Source organism: Arvicanthis niloticus, chromosome 3 (assembly GCF_011762505.2).
Source record: "Arvicanthis niloticus isolate mArvNil1 chromosome 3, mArvNil1.pat.X, whole genome shotgun sequence".
Taxonomy (NCBI): Eukaryota; Metazoa; Chordata; class Mammalia; order Rodentia; family Muridae; genus Arvicanthis; species Arvicanthis niloticus.
Window position 1 is genome coordinate 79,467,289 of NC_047660.1, and position 18,610 is coordinate 79,485,898.

The 18,610-nt window shown below is 37.2% G+C and overlaps 1 protein-coding gene across 3 annotated transcripts in view; it reads right to left on the reverse strand.

Annotated features, from left to right (window-relative positions):
* Appl1 (adaptor protein, phosphotyrosine interacting with PH domain and leucine zipper 1) overlaps window positions 1-18,610 on the reverse strand; it is a 54,370-nt gene that overhangs the window by 12,998 nt on the left and 22,762 nt on the right. For all 3 annotated transcript variants that reach the window (XM_034497473.2, XM_076931291.1, XM_034497474.2), the window contains exons 12-16: window positions 16,675-16,717; window positions 15,220-15,276; window positions 13,476-13,567; window positions 12,414-12,596; window positions 9,936-9,988 (exon numbers count right to left, since the gene is read on the reverse strand). In XM_034497473.2, coding sequence (XP_034353364.1) covers window positions 9,936-9,988; window positions 12,414-12,596; window positions 13,476-13,567; window positions 15,220-15,276; window positions 16,675-16,717 — 428 coding nt within the window. The remainder of the gene's footprint in view (window positions 1-9,935; window positions 9,989-12,413; window positions 12,597-13,475; window positions 13,568-15,219; window positions 15,277-16,674; window positions 16,718-18,610) is intronic.

Consider the following 18,610-nt stretch of genomic DNA (forward strand, 5'->3'; position numbering starts at 1 on the left):
TGGCTTACTCAGCTTGCTCTCTTATAGAACCCAAAACCACCAGCCCAGATGTCACCACCCACAATGTGCTGGGTCACTAGTTGAGAAAATGCCTTACAGCTGGATCTCATGGAGGCATTTCCTCAAGAGAGGCTCCTTTCTCTGTGATAACTCCAGCTTGTGTCAACTTGACACACAAAACCAGTCATTACAATTAAGTGTATCAAAAGCTGCAAGAGAACAAGAACACACACACACACACTAAAGAAACATATAAAGGAAAGCCCATCAGAATAATAGCTGATTTTTTAATGGAACTTTCAAAAGCTAGTGGACTTTGAAGTAATACATTCAAGTCCTAAAAGACTAAAAGACCAAGAGGAATCAGCACAAACAAGTCTGTGGAAGGAAGTACAAAGCTATAATTGCTAAGTCACAAGATACTACTGATAACACACCGAGAACCAACAACACAATGACTAAAATTAATACATTTCAATAATAACCATAAATATAACTGGCCTCAATTCTCAAAACAAAAACCACAGACTGAATGGATCAAGAAACAAAATCCGTCTATCTGTTGTTTACAAGAAATACAACTTTAAAGACAGGCATCATCATAGAGTGAAAGAATAAACTACAAGTGCTCCAATCAAATGGGACCAGGAAGTGGGCAGGCTTCCCTATCCTTCTATCTGACAAAACAGACTTCCAACTAAAACTACTCATAAAAGATAAAGAAGGACACTTTGTTCTAGCCAAGGGAACTTTTAACCAAGAAGACAATACAATCCTAAATATACACTCACCAAACACTGGTGAATCTCATGCCACTAAAAAAAAGAAAAAGTACTAATAGATTTTAAACACACAGATTAATATCAACCCATAAATAGTAAATAATTCCAATACCCAACTTTATCCAATAGACAGGTCATCTAAACAGAAAAACATCAGAAATAATTGATATATCAGAATATTTCTTTTTTGTTTGTTTGTTTTTTCCAGACAGGGTTTCTCTGTGTAGCCCTGGCTGTCCTGGAACTCACTCTGTAGATCAGGCTGGCCTTGAACTCAGAAATCCGCCTGCCTCTGCCTCCCAAGTGCTGGGATTAAAGGCGTGCACCACCACTATCCACCTACATCAGAATATTTCACCAACACCCTGAAGAGTACACATTCTGTTGAGCAGCACACAGAAGCTTTTTGAAAATAAACCACATCATGGGACATAAAGCAAATCCTGACACATTCAGAAAGACTGAAGTTAACTCTGTGTGCTATCTGACCATGATGAGTAAAGTTTACAACCGACAACACACAAACCTCTAGTAAGTACACTCATCTGGGGATGATGCATGGGTCAAACAAGAAATCAGGAAAGAATATTTCCTGGAACTAAATGAGAATAATGAGAATGAGTCTTTAGCCTTTGAAAATTCCAATGCTGAATGCAAGGAATCAGACCACTGAGGACAAGGTCAGCATCAATAGATGAGTGGATTAGACATACAGCTGATATTAGACCTTTGCTTGCCTAATATGACTGTAATAGAAGCTGCCACTAAACACCTAGAAATGAGTCAAGATTTCAAATGTTTTGTGGTGGGCAGGGTCATCTCAAAAATAAGTGCAGGAAAAACCAAAGTAATACCAAAAGGGGGCCTATGCCTTCTGGAATATGTCAAAAATGTGGCAAAGGCCGACATCTGACTAGGGACTGTAGAGCAACAACAGACAAAAGGGTCAACACCTTACGAAAAAACTCCCAGGGGGACCTCTCAAAAGCCCCAATGCCAAGCAGGGACATTGTCCTCAGGACAATTAAATGTTACTACTTCAAAAGCAGATCCTGTGAGACCAGACAAGGCTGAGGCAAGTTCTATAGACAATTCAAAAAACCTAAAAGGGAGCCCAAAACTAATATTTTGGCAAACTTCTATAGAGGATCAAAGGCCAAAACTAAGAATACTAGTAAACAATATTGAGATTGAAGGAATGGTCTGCATCTTACTCAACTTACCTTCTACTCATTCTCCTACAGGAATTCTCACAAAGAGGGAAGACTATATCTTAGATTGGAAATTTTTAGCACATAAACAGAGTAAGAAACTAAAAACCTGCATTAAAAAGATCTCTGAATTGCTACTAAAAGGAAAAATTAGACTTTGACAATTAATCAGAATGGACTTGGCTGAAACTGTAGTACCTTTTACTAACGCAGAAACTGTCTCATTATGGGCACAAGACGAACACTGGCAAAGAGCATACAGTAATTTCCTGGGAGAGATTAACAGAAACCCTAAAAGCAAGCAGATTAATTCATAAAAAGAACTAATTGGATTCTCCCTCGTATACTAAAAGGAACTCCAATATCTGGAGCCCCTACATATTACACTGATGCCAATAAATCAGGAAAGGCAGGATAAAAATCAGAAGATTTAAGTAACGTGGCTGAGAGTCCCTGTAAGTCAGTTCAAAAATCTAATTATATGCAATAATCATGGTGTTGTCAGATTTTCAAGAGTCTCTTAATATAGTAACTGACTCTCAATATGCAGAAAGAGACTGAACTTATTCAGTATGATTCTGAACTGACTTCACTATTTACTCAGCTACAATGAATGATCAGGAATAGGAGTCATCTTCTATATATACATAAGATGCCATACAGGTCTGCCAGGCCCTCTGGCACAAGGATCTTCTGTATATACATAAGATGCCATACAGGTCTGCCAGGCCCTCTGGCACAAGGTAATAATGAAATTGACCAGCTATTCATAGGAAGTGTACTGGAGTCTTCAGAAGTCCATTAAAAAAAAAAAAAAAAAAAAAACAAAAAACAAAACAAAAAAAAAAACCACCATGTTAACAGCAAAGGTTAAAAGAAAGAATTTCCTATCACTTGGGAACAAGCCAAGGAAACTGTGAGGCAATGTCCTACTTGCTCATTAGATAACCAAACTCCATTGCCTACAGGAACGAACCCTAAGGGTACCCAAAGAAATGACATTTGGCAAATGGATGTCTTCCATTTAACAGAGTTTGGTAAACTGAAATATGTGCACCATACTATAGACACATATTCAAGATCCCAATGGGCAACTTGCCTTAGCATCAGAAAAGACTGACACATTTGTTGGAAGTTATGGCCATTATGAGAATACCCATACAAATTAAAACAGACAACTGTTCGGCATCTATCTTTAATAAGATGAAGCAGTTTTTTGCATATTATAAAACATGTTATAGGTGTATCACACAATCCTACAAGCGATTGTGGAGAGATCTAATCAAACTCTAAACGAGATGCTTAATAGGCAAAAGGGAGCAACAAAACCCCACAAAGATAGATTGCATAGTGCTTTATTAACCTTACATTTTTTAAATGCTAATGAACAAAACACCACAGCTGCTGAGAGACATTGGATTGTAGAGAAAAAACTATTGAACTAAACCAGCCTGTTTATATTAAGGATATTCTGATTTAAGAATGGAAAATGAGAAATGTGTTACGCTGGGGAAAGGGTTATGCCTATGTTTCCACAGGAAAAGAAAAGCTGTTCCTTCCAAGTTGATAAAAATCAGACATGACAAAGGGAGAACTCCTGAAGACCTTAGAGACAGAGAAGAAAAAGGAGACTAACACAACCATCCAAATAGGTGATGTGATGTTTATGTCTCTGTATATGGAGACAGCTCTGGAATCAGCTGGGACTAAAATGTCTATACACAGACAATAATACTTATTGGGTACAAATTTTTCATGACTTATTACATACCATCCTTTACAATGGCATGTATACAAAGTTCTATTATAGTTTGATTATGTGATCAACTAACCTAAAGAAAGGCAGTCATGCTTTCTTTATTGATCTTCAATAACCTATCTGTGTACCCTACACACTCCATGTAAATGTCTTTACAGAACTATATGTTCTGTATAAGTTTTAAGTTTTGTATAGTGCAGGATGAAAGAAGGAAAAGACAGCCCTGAAAAGATTCACACTCTGGGATGCTAAGATTCTGGGACTTCCATTCCAGCTTTGTGTTTAATTCTACCTCAACTACATCAAAGCTGCTTCTTTTAAAGATGTGCTTCCAGAACTTTTCCTGAACAGCTGGCTTGCCTATCCAGCCTTTCAGACTGTCATAGTTAAGATGTCAGCTAAGCAATGAACTTTTGCAGCACATAGTGACTAGAAGGCAAATGATGCCAGCTAGCTCTCTTTTGACAAAGACAATTTTCCTATTTCTTCACCCCAATTCAGCTGGAAGCTAAGAAAATCATCATCCCAGTTCCTTATGTTGGGGTGGATGGTTCTAGTTATTTTATGAATTATCATATGTTGTCATTTAAGGGGTACTTTACAAATGTAGCTTTGGACAGGGAGGGACCTAGAGAACTTAAACTCAGGGATTTCTACCTTTCCTCTCTTCCTCTCTATCCTTCATTCTTAGATAAAAGGGAAGAGGGTGAAAGAAAAAGGGGGGATATAGTAATATCACAGAAGTTATAGAAAATAGACAAATAGGGATAGGTTAGCAAATTTATTCTCTCACTCCCCCCCCCACCCCCTCCCGAGACAGGGTTTCTCTGTGTAGTCCTGGCTGTCCTGGAACTCACTCTGTAGACCAGGCTGGCCTGAACTCAGAAATCTGCCTGTCTCTGCCTCCCAAATACTTGGATTTGAGGATTAAAGGCGTGCACCACCACCCGGCAGCAAATTTACTCTTAAGCAAAACATTACATAACTATATCTTACATTGGTAGAAATCTTTATATTAATACAAAGTTGAAGTTATAATCTCCTACATTGGTACAGAATTTATTTGATACAGATTTAAAGTTTTCATTGGTATGAATTTCTTATTCATAAAATAAAACTAGGATTAATATTGTTACTCTCATATAGGCATCGTGCCTATATAACACATTTAAGAATACAAGGCTTAGACCCAGTCCTTCTATAACTGCTATTATGAACTGTTTTTAGATGGTTAAGCAATACGAGTTAAGGGCCAGATAGCAAACTCATGGTTCTGAGTTAATTAAAAGAGTTTTTCTGAGATATTTCAATTAGAAATGCAAAGAGTAGTCAAGGCTTAACAGTTCAGAAATGCTTTAGATAGATGGTCTTCAAAGGCTTCTGTCCAGAGAATATGACATTTATGGACATTTCCTTATTAAGGATCACTTGACTAGAGAGACCTGTCTGCTCCTGACAGCACCCTTTTCTTGGATTCAAAAAAGAAATTGAGCAACAACCAAGTTGCTCCAGTTATGGCAAGATAGCCACTAGGCAAGAATTGCCTCAATTTATCTACAGACAAAATACTGTCCAGAAAAAGGACACACTATGAGAAATAAGTCAACTGATAATCCCTGCCCTACAAAAGTCTGCGTTACAATGATTTTTCAGATGATCTTGGGCCTGAAGACTGATGCTCCAACATTTTGAAGAATAAGGGACTGTCCAGGTAATCAGTAGTGTCTATAAATTGGCTACGTTTTGGAAGCTATGTGTTGTGCTTCTCATATTTTCAGGAAATATCCGTCGTTCTTAGATTACTGACAGGGTTGATGACCAGTAGTCTCATAGCCAACCCAAGCTGTTTAGTTTAGCATTGCGAAAGATAATATAGATTTGAGAAGATGGTTTTTAGATGGCATACAATCTAAAACCAGAACATAAGTCAGGTGTAGAATTATAAGTCTTTTAGGATAGATGGCAGAGTGCTTTACTTAATCAACAAGATTGGTGGACTGGGTGTTAAATGTATCTTAATACTTTATAAATTCTAGAATGGTAATAATTGTACTCAATTTATATCTGAGGGAAAAGAGCCTTTTAACTGGATAAAAAGGGGAAAATGTTGTGGATTGCCCTGGTGTTGTATTTTGATGCTATTCTGCTTTCCCAGGAGGGGCTGCCTAGGACAAGGAGTGAATCAAGAGTGAATCACATACTCAGGTGACTTCTTGTGAACCTTCTCCCTACTTTAACTTGTAAAATAAAGGCTAGAGCCCATAATTGGGCAGTGGAAGGGAAGGTGGAGCTGAAAAGTTTTAAGGAAAAGGAGAGGGTGGGGAGAAAGGACAATGGAGGAGAAGGTGGAAGGAAAATGGAGCAGAAGCACATGAACTGGAGAAACTGCAAGTGATAAGGAATCCCATATTACTGAGATTCTTTATAATCCTCAAGGATAAGATATTGTGAAACAGGTACTGTGGAACTTTAAAACAATCTTCATAAAACAAAAAAAGGGGAGTTATATCCCCGTATACCAAACAATTATTTATATTGTGATCTTTTTATTTTAAAGTTTGGATGCCAAGGAACTCTCTGCAGAGTGTCTATGACATCCTACAACTAGGCATACTTATGCCTAGGTGAAATGGAAAGATCAACTTACTGGCATATGGCATGATCATGATTGGGTATTAATATGGGGAAGAGGGCATGTTTGTGTTTTTTTCCCACAGGATGCTGCAAGAGCATGCTAGAGTGATTGGTGAGACATGCTGAGGCTGGGACAAAGAATGATGCTAACCTGTGAGCTTGCTGAGTGCCCTGACAATAGTAACTGGGAAGCTGTTTTAGACATATGTTCCTGAGCCACCTTTGCATGCCTATATCCCAGATTGGACAAGCTGACTTGCCTCAAGCTTTTAGACTTTGTGGGACAGAGAACATAGAGACTGTGGAAACTGCCTTCAAAAACTTAATCAAAAAGAGAAGTTATAATGACCCTTCTCTTTCCTTTAATGTGACCAGTTATTTTGACTCAATCATGGACTGGTCTAGAAATTAAACCAATATTGGAAATAAGAGTCCTTAATTGGAAGGCTGGTTCTAGACATTTTCAGAGACATTTGAAAACTGACAACTGCCTTATATGGAGTTACATTTGCAGTGGATAAAATTAGGATAGGATCTGGACTTTGAACAAGTATTAGTGCATGTGTTAAGGCTTCTAATCTTTTATTAACTGGTCATGTTAAAATTATATTTGTTGCCGGGCGGTGGTGGCGCACGCCTTTAATCCCAGCATTTGGGAGGCAGAGGTAGGCGGATTTCTGAGTTCGAGGCCAGCCTGGTCTACCGAGTGGAGTTCCAGGACAGCCAAAGGCTATACAGAGAAACCCTGTCTCAAAAAAACAAAACAAAACAAAAAAAAATTATATTTGTTTCTTCTACAGTATTTACTGTAAGTTGTATTGACTGTATACTTTCTAATTTTGTTAATGTGTTGAAATCTGACATGTCTGTTATGGTGGTTTATCAATCAGATTTTGTTTTATTGCCTGTGAGTATTACAGGAACTTGGTATTCTGAAAAAAGGCTTGCAAATACTGGAAGAAGTAAGTCAGGCTTTAAGCAGAACCAAGAGAGTAGTGGGCTTGATTACTGATGGTATAGCAGCTTTAATTGCATTAACAGCACCACTGTTTCTGTTATTGCTTTGACACAGGAAGTTAAGACAGCTACTTTTGTTAATCATTTAGCAAAAAATGTTACTGAGTACTCAAGAGGATTTAGATAGGTGTTTTGGAACAATGGATTGATGCTCTTTATGATACCATTCAAATTATTGGAGGTTCAGAGTTTAAGAGTAAGAAGCTATCTCCAGTGTCATGCTAAATACCAATGGATTTGTATTACTTATAAACATTACAATGATAGTCACTATAATTGGGAAAAAGTTCAAAGACACTTGCAGGGTATTTGTCATAATTCTAAGAACTCTCTCGATTTTTTTAACTTTGCATACTGAGATTATTAATTTAAAGAATGCTGCTCCGCTGAGCTTTGATGCTGCAGATATTGCTGATAAAGTTATTCATGGCCTGAGGTCAGTATTTCCATCTTGGTCAAGCTTTAAGAATGGCATATATACCTTGATCATGCTAGTCCTTGTCCTTCTTGTCCTGGGAATACTTTTATTCTTGCTCATTGTGATAAAACTTGCCTCAATATGTTGGCAGGCAAAATATATGGCTTGAAACTAAAAATAGATCCCCAGACAAAGTTATTAATTTAACAGGCTGGCAACTAAGGATGGGTAAGTTCTGTACAGAGCCTTACCAACCTATGACAGAATAGAATTGCTTTAGGCAATGCATATTCCAAGACAGGTAAGAAAGGCATTCTTGTCAGAACAACCTAAGATGGGTACAGTCTTGTTTATAAAATTAAAAAGAAAATGTGGAGAGCTTTTGGGGGCCCACTTCTAGATACTTGACAGGAATTTGACATGGGGCCAGGACAAAAGAAGTAAACTCCAGGCAGAAATCTGACTGTGGGCTAGGATTCAGGAAATAGGCACAGATTAAGAATATTTACATTTGAGTTAATGCAAAGCTCAGAGCAGGCTCAGCTGAGGCATATGTGGCATTTTTTTGTTTGTTTGTTTTGGTCATCCTGACTAGACCCTAGAAAGGTGTTTATGAGATTTTGTTTATTGCCTTGCTTGTTCCTTGACCCAGAACTGATCTTATCATTTTGCATGTACTTAAAGTGGTATAAAAGCAGACTGGAAACAAATAAACCCACTCCAGCCTCAGAACTGGCTGGGGTTATGCTACAGTGTTGTCTAATTGTCTTTTTTCTTTTTAATCCTTGCTCCTGCCCTAGAAAACCTGTTGACCAACTGAGCTGGCTTGGTCATTAAGTAAACTGACCCAGACTCAAAAAGACAAACATCATGTCTGATATCTGATGTTCCTAGCTCCAAATATTCATGTGTGAGGTATATATCCTGGAGTTAACTACAGAAACAAGGAAAACAAAAAGGGATCATTGGTTTAAAAAAAAAAAAAAAAAAAGCAATAAAGAGGGGATTAATAGCATCAGGGAAATGGGAAAAAAGGAGGGGGCTCTAGTTACAGAGGTGGGAAATACGGAAGAAGGAGAGGAGGGCAAAGTAAGGATGTCTAAAAACGTCAAAGGGACTCATACTATTAACTACCATAGAACCACAGTTCTATGCTGAGCATAAATACACATACAAAGTTTAAATGAAAACTTTTCATCTGAGCTGACAATGCTTACTCCAAGAGCCAAAGACCATCTAACAAAACCCCAAAAACAAGCATGAACAGCCCTCTTTCAAGTTTTGGTCAGAGTTGTCTAAATGACTAAAATATTACATGCCATTGCCCTTGACTGTCCCTAAGAGGTGGAAGGTAAGTTCCCTATTGCTGAAGACACCATGAGCTTTAGATGTTTGGCCCAGAGACCCCTGAGCTGAACTGCCTCTTCCCTGAGAATTAGCTTTCATGGTACCAGAAGATACCACACAACCTTCCAAAGGAGAGAGGAACCAAAGTTCTTCCCAGCTATGATGCCTATGAACCAGAAACACTACCAGCAAGGCACAATAATCTTCAGGTACAACGGTATACACACATCTTGGTGGTAACAGTTCTCTAATTGGACTTAAAACCCACTCAACCAGAGGAAAAGTATTCCAAGCCAACTGCCCAGAGTTATAGTTAAGTCAAGGATCTTGGGGTTGGAGGATAAAAAAAATAAGAGATATATAGTTTATGTACTAAGAATTTGACAATGAAGCCAAATGTCTATGACATTCTACAATCTTATATGAGTTACGTCTCAAGTCAGATTAGGTTCTAGTTGCCTTAAGAATATTATGAGAGGGCTAGAAGATGGCTCAGCAGGTAAGAGCACTGACTGCTCTTCCAGAGGTCCTGAGTTCAATTCCCAGGAGCCACATGATGGCTCACAACCATCTGTGATAAGATCCAATGCCCTCTTCTGATGTGTCTAAAGAGAGGAACAGTGTACTCACACACATAAAATAAATAAATAAAGATTCTGAAGTAAAAACAACATCAAAACTGAGGACAGCAGCAGAACAAATGCAAATGACACATTTCAAAGTTTACTACTGGATCACTCTAGAATGAATATTGCAGTCTGTTCTACCTTCCGTTTCTGATTTTGTGCTTCCTCCAGATTCTCCAAATGGATTTGTACGCCTAAAGTTTAGAAAAAAATATGAATAAATGTCACCAAAAATCACATAGAAGAAAACAGAATTAAAGACCGAGTCATAAAACTTTACATGTTTACAAGAAAAGCTCTAGAATGTCTCATCTGCTAATGAACAATAAGATATATTCACTCTCACAGTAACAGGCCAAACCCAGTGTCTGCACTAACTGATGTATCTATCATAGCCTTTTGTTGCTATCTTTTATTTAGTAGGTATAAATTTAACTACACACAACAACAATCCTTATACTAAACTGTTTTCTAAAAGTTTTCTCATTTAAACAAACCAATATAGAGGAAGACCAATGTGCCAACAATATTGGAGTCTTGAGAAAATGCCAGGAATTTTCTAAAACGTAAAATCCCAAGTCTGGATTCTTTAAGTACAAATTTCAAATTAATTATAAAGATCTGAACACTGTCTAATTCTTTTTGTCACAAACTGCATTTCCTGGGTCTATATGTAAGTATTACACATAAAGATATGTATACATAAGTACTAAGAGGGCTTGCCTATAATGCACACAAAGCCTGGGTTTGATCCCCAGCACCACTAAAACTAAACTCTATTTCTCAAGGTTTAAGTAACAATGCAAGAAGAAAAGTAAAAACCAAAGATAAAAGCTACTTCTCCCATTCTTATTCTTAACTTGTGGCACAATCACAATGATGTGAGAAGAAAGTTCAATTCAAAGGAAGCCTTATAAGAAGTATTTTAAAATAATAGCATTAAGAAAACAGGGCAAGGGTTAAGGACATGGCTCAGTCAACCTGAGTTCAATCCACAAAACCTATGTAAAAAAAGCCAAGCAACCAAAAATAGTGGTACATGGCTTTATTCCCAGCACCAAGGAGGCAGAATCAGGTGGATCTCCAAGTTAGAGGCCAGGCTGGACTACAGAGTGATGGCTAGGGCTACACAGAAGAACACTATCATAAAATCCCCAACACACACACACACACACACACACACACACACACACACACACACACACACACACAGCCAAGCAAGGTTGCACACACTTGCAATCCCAGCCCTGGGGAGGCAGAAATGGATAGATCTCTGGAGCTCACTGGATATCCAGCCTACTTGATAAGCTCCAGAGCAGTGGGAGATTCTTTATCAAAAAGATGGCTAGCTAATAACACCACAATTGTCCTCTGACCTCCACAAACATGCACATAAATGTATGTGTGCATCTCTAGACACATAAACATACACACACATACACACACACACACACAAAGAGGATAAGACATTGGTCTTTCTTTAAAACAAAGATTTAATCTTACTGTATGTGTATAGATGAGTACCCACTTGTATGAATATTCACTATATGTCTAGTGCCTGCATAGAAAAAGGGCCTCAGATCCCCTAGAGTTGGGATTATAGATGGTTTTGAGCTACCATGTGGGTGCTGGGAAGTGAACCTGGATCCTCTGCAAGAACAGCAAGTGCCCTTAACTGCCGAGCTATTTCTCCAGCCCAATACTGATTTCTTTCATATCAGCGTGGCATATTATATCAAATGTTACACATACGTAATTTTCAAAATTCTATGTTATATCCAAACTTAATGTATTAAGTGCCCAACCTCCTTAATGATTTGCCATAGTTTCATTTCTTTACATTTATGTGTATTTGTCTATATAAGTTATCATGCACCACATACATTCAGGAACTTGTGGAGGCCAGACAACAGTTTTAGATCCCCTGGAACCAGAGTTTGAAGCAGTTGTGACCTACCACACATGGGTACTATGAACTGAACCTGATACTCTACAGGAACAGTAAGTACTCGCAACTTCTGAGCCATTTCTCTACCCAGTCCCCCTTAAAAAAAAAAAAGTTAAGTACTCTCACATGACATCATCATCAGTATCATCAGCAAGAAAGGATCTCATATAGTCCAAACCAGACTTGAATTTGCTATATAGCCAAGAAAATCTTGGGCTTTTGACTCTCCTACTCTCAACTTCCAAGCAACTATAGTTGCAGGCATGAACTAAACATGCCCAGGTTTTCTGTGATGCTAGAGGCTGAATCCAAGGCTTCATATGCACGCTAGGCAAGCACTCTACCAGCTGAGCTACATCCCCAGCCCGTTATTTTAAGATAGAATTTCTAAAATAGTGTCTCAACCTGGAACTACCACTTCTACAATTGACAGGGCAAATACCCAAGTAATAGGCTTGATAAGCAATTCAGAATTAGAGTTTTTGACATTTGATTATCCCAACACCTTTAACAGATACAGAAGACCAACAGAAAAACCTGTATGGTTCTACTATGAAAATGTTGTTAGGCAATTACACAAAAGACAGCATAGCTGATACAGAAATGTATCACCAATGGTATCATAACTCTTACAGACCACAGCACATTGGTTTTCTGACATCATTACTCACCTGCCTCCTTGACCAAAGGCTTTTGCCTGGCCAGGCTGATCTTCACACACAGGAGAAATTATATCAAACTGTATTGGTGTATCTGGAGCAACAAGAGAATCTAGAGAGAGGGCAGCCAAATTTGTAGACTCTGATCCCAAGGACCCTGAACTGCTGGTTCGAGCTGTTGGTGGCCGAGATTGTCTAACCACAAAGGAAAACAAGGCACTGAATTTAGTTTTTTCTTTCAGAAGTTCAATGTTTAGCAGACTACAAGAAAACAATATTTTAAATCAATGAGAGTATAAATCAAACTCCAATAAAAAAACATTACTTTTCTATAATCCTAGCACTCAGGAAGTGGAGGCAGTGGATCACACTGGGTTGGCCTGGTCTATAAAACAAGACCCTGACTTAAAGAGTAAAAAAAACCCCAAATCAGTTGGCTATTTATTTAGTAAAGGATTCCTTTCTTTCCAATTAAAAAATATAAACTGGGACTAGAGAGATGGTAAAGTGCTTGTTGTCTAAGCAGAAAACCTGTTTTCATTTTTTTGTTTGTTTGTTTTTGTTTTTGTTTTTCAACAGGGCTTTACTGTGTAGCCCTTGATGTCTTACAACTCTCTGTAGACCAGGCTGACCTCAAACTCACAGAGATCCACTTGCTTCTGCCTCCCAACTGCTGGGATTAAAAGCATATACCACCAGCGCCCAGTGAGAGCCTGAGTTTTAATCTTCAATACTCGTATATAAATAAAATAATTATTTAATAATAGTAATAAAGAAAAAGGGGGGAAAAAAAGGCTGCCCATGGCAGCATGCATCTGCAACCACAGTACTGGGGTACAGAGACAGCAAGATTCAAGGAACTCACTGGCCACTCAGCCTACCAAATCGATGAGCTCCAGGTTGTGATTCTATCTTAAAAATAAAATTCTCCACCATATCAACCTCTGGCCTGTGCCCTTATTAGTAAATTTATTATAATACTTCTGTTATTCAGAGATAATTTACTACTTATTTAAGTAGTAGTGTTAAAATCAGAGCGTTCGCTAACACTAAATAACCCACACACTAACTCACCCTCCTGGACGCAGGCTCTCGTGTCTCTGCTGGAAAGATGGGGAAGGAGTGACAGCTTCTAGAGCAGACTGATTCACTCGTGCAGCAGTTTCCTATTTTGATTTATTTTTTAAAAATGAGTTAATAATGTAAGAAATTAAATGTTTGATGAAACTCTCAAAACTGTTAGTAAGCTCTTGAGCTGTGCTTAAAATATGAACTAAAACTACTGAGGTATTTCCATTCTCTGGCCTTACTAGTAAGGTGCATTAACTTCAAACATTGTGAACTTCCTATAATTCAAGATAATTCTAATTCCTATAATTCAAATTTCTTTCTACTAACATTCATAACAGGAACATATTCTTTTTCTATTAATTTTTAACTACCAGTTAAAAATTGGATTAAGGTTTGTACTATCACCTAGCATACTGCCTAGCCATTCAAAATATTTTATAGAACAAAAATATTTAGAAGTAGGCCATTCATTTAAATATAAAAACTCTTCTAGAATATAATTATTAATTTATAACATTACTATGAATATACTTGATGGCATCACATTTTAACAAAAACAGAATTCCTTTTTTTCTAAATGAAAGTCTTTGAAAACCTGGAAATCATCTTTTTCATTTTCTTCTTAACCTTTTACTCAGTCAGTTACTAGCTAGTCTAGACCCTCCTATCAAATCCCCCATTACAACAATAGTAACTTGAGCTAGGATGGTGGCACATGCCATTAATTTGGGTTGGGGGGGAGTAAATACAGGCAGATCCAAGAAACCCTGTCTTGGGGGTGTGGGAGGAGCTTAGGACTAAGACTAAGACTGAAATTATCAATCCCTACCTGGCTCTGAGAAGTACCTGGGTTTACAGCATAGCCAATCCATGTCTTAACAGAAGTCTAAACAGCTCTAGTCTAGAACCAAGTCCTTTCCCAACTTAGATACAAAACAGACTCCCTCCATTCTCTCACTCCATTCTTTCAGCTACTGGTACCCTTGGATTCTACCTGCATGTTCAAACTGTAACTATGGCTAAGTTTGCAAGCTGAGGTTCAACAGGTTTGAAACCCTTGCTACTCAAAAGAATAATCTGCAAACTGAGAGTTCAGGCTGCATCATTAAAGCTATACCAAAATCACAACATGTATTTGAACAAGATTTCCATGTGCTCTGAGTGCACACTTCAATTTGCTATTCTGCACCAAAAACTTTCATTTACACTGCTAGTTCCATCCACATGTATGTGAGCTTTTTTATTGTACTGTCTGCAGTGTCTCCTTTTTTCCTTAAACAAATCTTAGCACGGAATTCCATCATCTCTACAGAATTTTCTCTAAAACGAAGTGCTCACTAATCTTAACATTCTCAAAGTGTAAGCCTGTAAGTAATCACCATGTACATTTTTTAACCATGTAGGTAATCACAACATGTTATACATAAAATGTCAAGTAGCTTCCACTTTGACTTACCACAGTAAGTCCTAGAGGAGGCCATGGAGTTTCTCCTAAATTTTTACCTACTCTACGACACTCAACATAAAGGGAAATGTCAATACCAGCTGAGTAACTGATTTCAGTATATTTTGAAATAACAATTCTGTGACAAAGAATACATCATGGTACATTGTAGCTACCCAAACAGAATCATGGATTCTATACTTGAGGTTACAGAACTTGAGAAATGAGTCAATTAATACAAGCCATATAAACCACAAAATTATTTCATTCTGATAGTTCTGGATAACAAAATAAAAATATTACCTCTGGATTTTCACTCAAGTATATTTGTTTAGATATGTTGTTTATTGTACAGATCCACTGAAAAGGAAAAAATTAAGTATTATTACTAAATTTTTTTCAATAGAGCCTCTCTACTAAAGAAGGCTATTAAATATTAAACTGAAACAGAATTTTCATTAGAAGCAGCATATAATTTTCGTAAGAAAACATCTTGGGAATAGGGCTGTAAATCAGTGGTAGAGCACATACTTTATTTAACAAAATATGTGAGCCCCTGAATTCAATCCCCAGCACCACAAACAAAACAAAAACAATAGACCTGCTATAAACATATGCATGTAAGAGATCTTCAGATTGAATTATTTTTAAATAAATGTTATTTGTGTAATAAATAGTAATCATTGTGAAATAAATAGTAATCATGTCAAATCATAACTTAATAATATACATTTATCTTTTTATATTACTTCCTCCCTTAATTCCCACCAGACATGGTAGTCTGAACTCAGTTACCATAATACCTATGTAAAAAATTAAAATACAAATGCTTTCTGGGGAATGTACCTTATATATCTTCCTTTTTCAAAATAGAAAACACTATTCCATATCTTCTACTTCATTCTTGAGGATTCCAGTGCCTGACAGGCCTCACAAAACTAATACTTGTTGGTAAACCATGCAGAGAGCAGAAACATCTGCGTCCTCAAACCAAAACTATTCTTTCCCATGAGAAATAAATACATGTAAGTTTTGTCTTTTACCAATAAAACTGTAATACTAAATAAAATAAAGATTATTTCTGAAAAACGTTTTTGAAAGTATCAGTCTTGACAGCACCTTACCCTCCATATGTAGTATACAAGGAGTAACACTGGAGCCAAAACTGAAAGGCTTGTGAGGAAGAACAGAGACTCCCAAATCTTTGTTTTTCTGTCTTTCATTTTCCACTGCTCTAAGACTGCGCTGCTTCCTCTTGGATCACATCTGCTGCCACTATGTTCTACTGCAGTAAGTGGCTCCCAAAGGTTAGTGAGAACGAAGAATAAACAAACTGCCAACTCACAATACTATGCCTGCCAGAAGGTGACACTCAGAAGGTCACCGCCAAATATAACACGTTAAGACAGTACAGAAATGGTATCTAAGATTTCTTCAGCTATAAAATTCTGTTAGAAAACTAAGAATGCTGCTTGAGAACAGGGGACTATAAAAGTTATTTTTAATTAACTAGGGTTTTCCCAAACTTTCTATTATAAATACATTAATATTTTTGTTCTCAGAAAAATCAATCAATCAATCAATCAATCAAACTATTTTTAAATGTTGCTGAAGAAATTAACTTTATTACTAGCACTCAGAGGCAGAAGTAGGTAGATTTGCAGCATGGTCTACAGAAGGAGTTCTACAACAGCCAAAGTTACACAGAAACCCTATCTCAAAAAAAAAAAAAAATTTAACTTTATAAAAAATTTTTACCTCTTCATGGTCTTTTTTACTCTCTGCTTGCAAAATTGAAGATCTAGGAAAAAAAAAAAGAAAAGAAAAGAAAAGTTTTAGCCTCAACTTTAAAATTAAATAAAAAACACAAGTGATGTAAGTACTTTAGGGAAAGAAGACCAGCAGCAGCAGCAGGACTTAAGACTTATGCTACAAGTGCCTGTCTACAACCCAGCATGCAAAGCAGATGGCAATGCCAGCTCTCAAAGGACAAAATGTAAAGGAAAAAATGCACTTCAACTTACTATCATTTCCACTGGTGATCTAACCAGAAAATAATAACTTTATTACTGACAGTTTCCCCTTTAATGAGTTTAAATAAAAATTCTAACATATGAACCATTACAGAAATGTGGTATTTTAAGAGAAATTTTAAATTTTACTAACTTTCTATCTTATCAGGAAAAATGGGAAACCATGCCAAGCATTAGCAAAAACTAAAAATACAAAAATGTAAATACTAGTAGTAACATGTCAGCAATTTGCTAATTGTGCTAACAGAGAACAGTAACGCTAATACACAGCATTGACATTCATCGTATGTCTGTTGAAGGACTAGGAAAACAATCACGTGGCTAAGTGAGCAAAACTATCTTTTATGAAGAAAGATATCTTAATGTACATATATATGATGGAAGAAAAAATGACTTTCAGAGAACCCAGGGCTTCCTCTTCTAAATAATAAATAAGAAAGTTCAAAGGTCAAAATCAATCTCAGATAACTTAAATATCTATCATTAGGAAAATGTTTAAAGCCGGGCGGTGGTGGCGCACGCCTTTGATCCCAGCATTTGGGAGGCAGAGGCAGGCAGATTTCTGAGTTCGAGGCTAGCCTGGTCTACAGAGTGAGTTCCAGGACAGCCAGGACTACACAGAGAAATCCTGTCTCGAAAAAACAAAAAAACAAAAAAACAAAAAACAAAAAAAAAAGGAAAATGTTTAAACTATGTTGTATGGTTTTTGAAAGATTAGAATGGCTTTTTAAAAAAAATATTTATTTTATGTATGTGAGTTTCTGTGCACCACACAGAGTACAGGTGCCCTTGGAGGCCAGAAAAGGGTGTCAGATTGCCTGGAACTGGAGCTATAGGGAGTTTTGATCCACTGGAGGTAGGTGGTAGGAACCAAGCCTGGATCCTCTGTAAGAGCAACACTTGCTCTTAACTGCAGAGCTATTTCTCCAGTCCTGTAAGATGTTTTGTAAAAAATGGATGCAGATCTAATTTATGTATATAAAATATCCTTCAGTAGTTAAAAAAAATGTACTTAGACCAGGAATGGTAACACACAGTGCTAAATGACTTTGGAGGCTAAGGTAAAAGAACAAGTTGAAGGCCAGACTAGACAACTTCTGAGACTATGTCACAAAAAGTTTGTGGCTCTAGCTCAATGGCAGAGACTTGACTAGATTGCTTAAGGCCATGTGTTCAAGGGGAAGAAGTGAGGGGATGGGAATGGGGAGGGGAAAGGAAGGAAAATATACTCAGGAGTAAAAACTAGAAGGAAACAACATGCTATAAATAATTTAACACAAAGGTAAAGGGCATGATAAAAAATAATAGGTAGAGCTGGAGAGATGGCTCAGCAGTTAAGAGCACTGATTACTCTTCCAGAGGTCCTGAGTTCAATTCCCAGCAACCACATGGTGGCTCACAACCATCTGTAATGAGATCTGATGCCCTCTGCTGGTGTGTCTGAAGATAGCTACAGTGTGCTCATAAATAAAATTTAAAAATCTGTTAAAAAAAAAAAAAAAAAGATAAAATAACCTAACCAGATGTAACTAATTAACATTTCCAAGTAAGACTATTGCTAGAATCTACACATCACCTATGGGCACATTATGTATGTTAGATTTCTATTCCTCACAAAAATTGACAATACAACTGCTCTCCTACATGTGATATATAGAAAA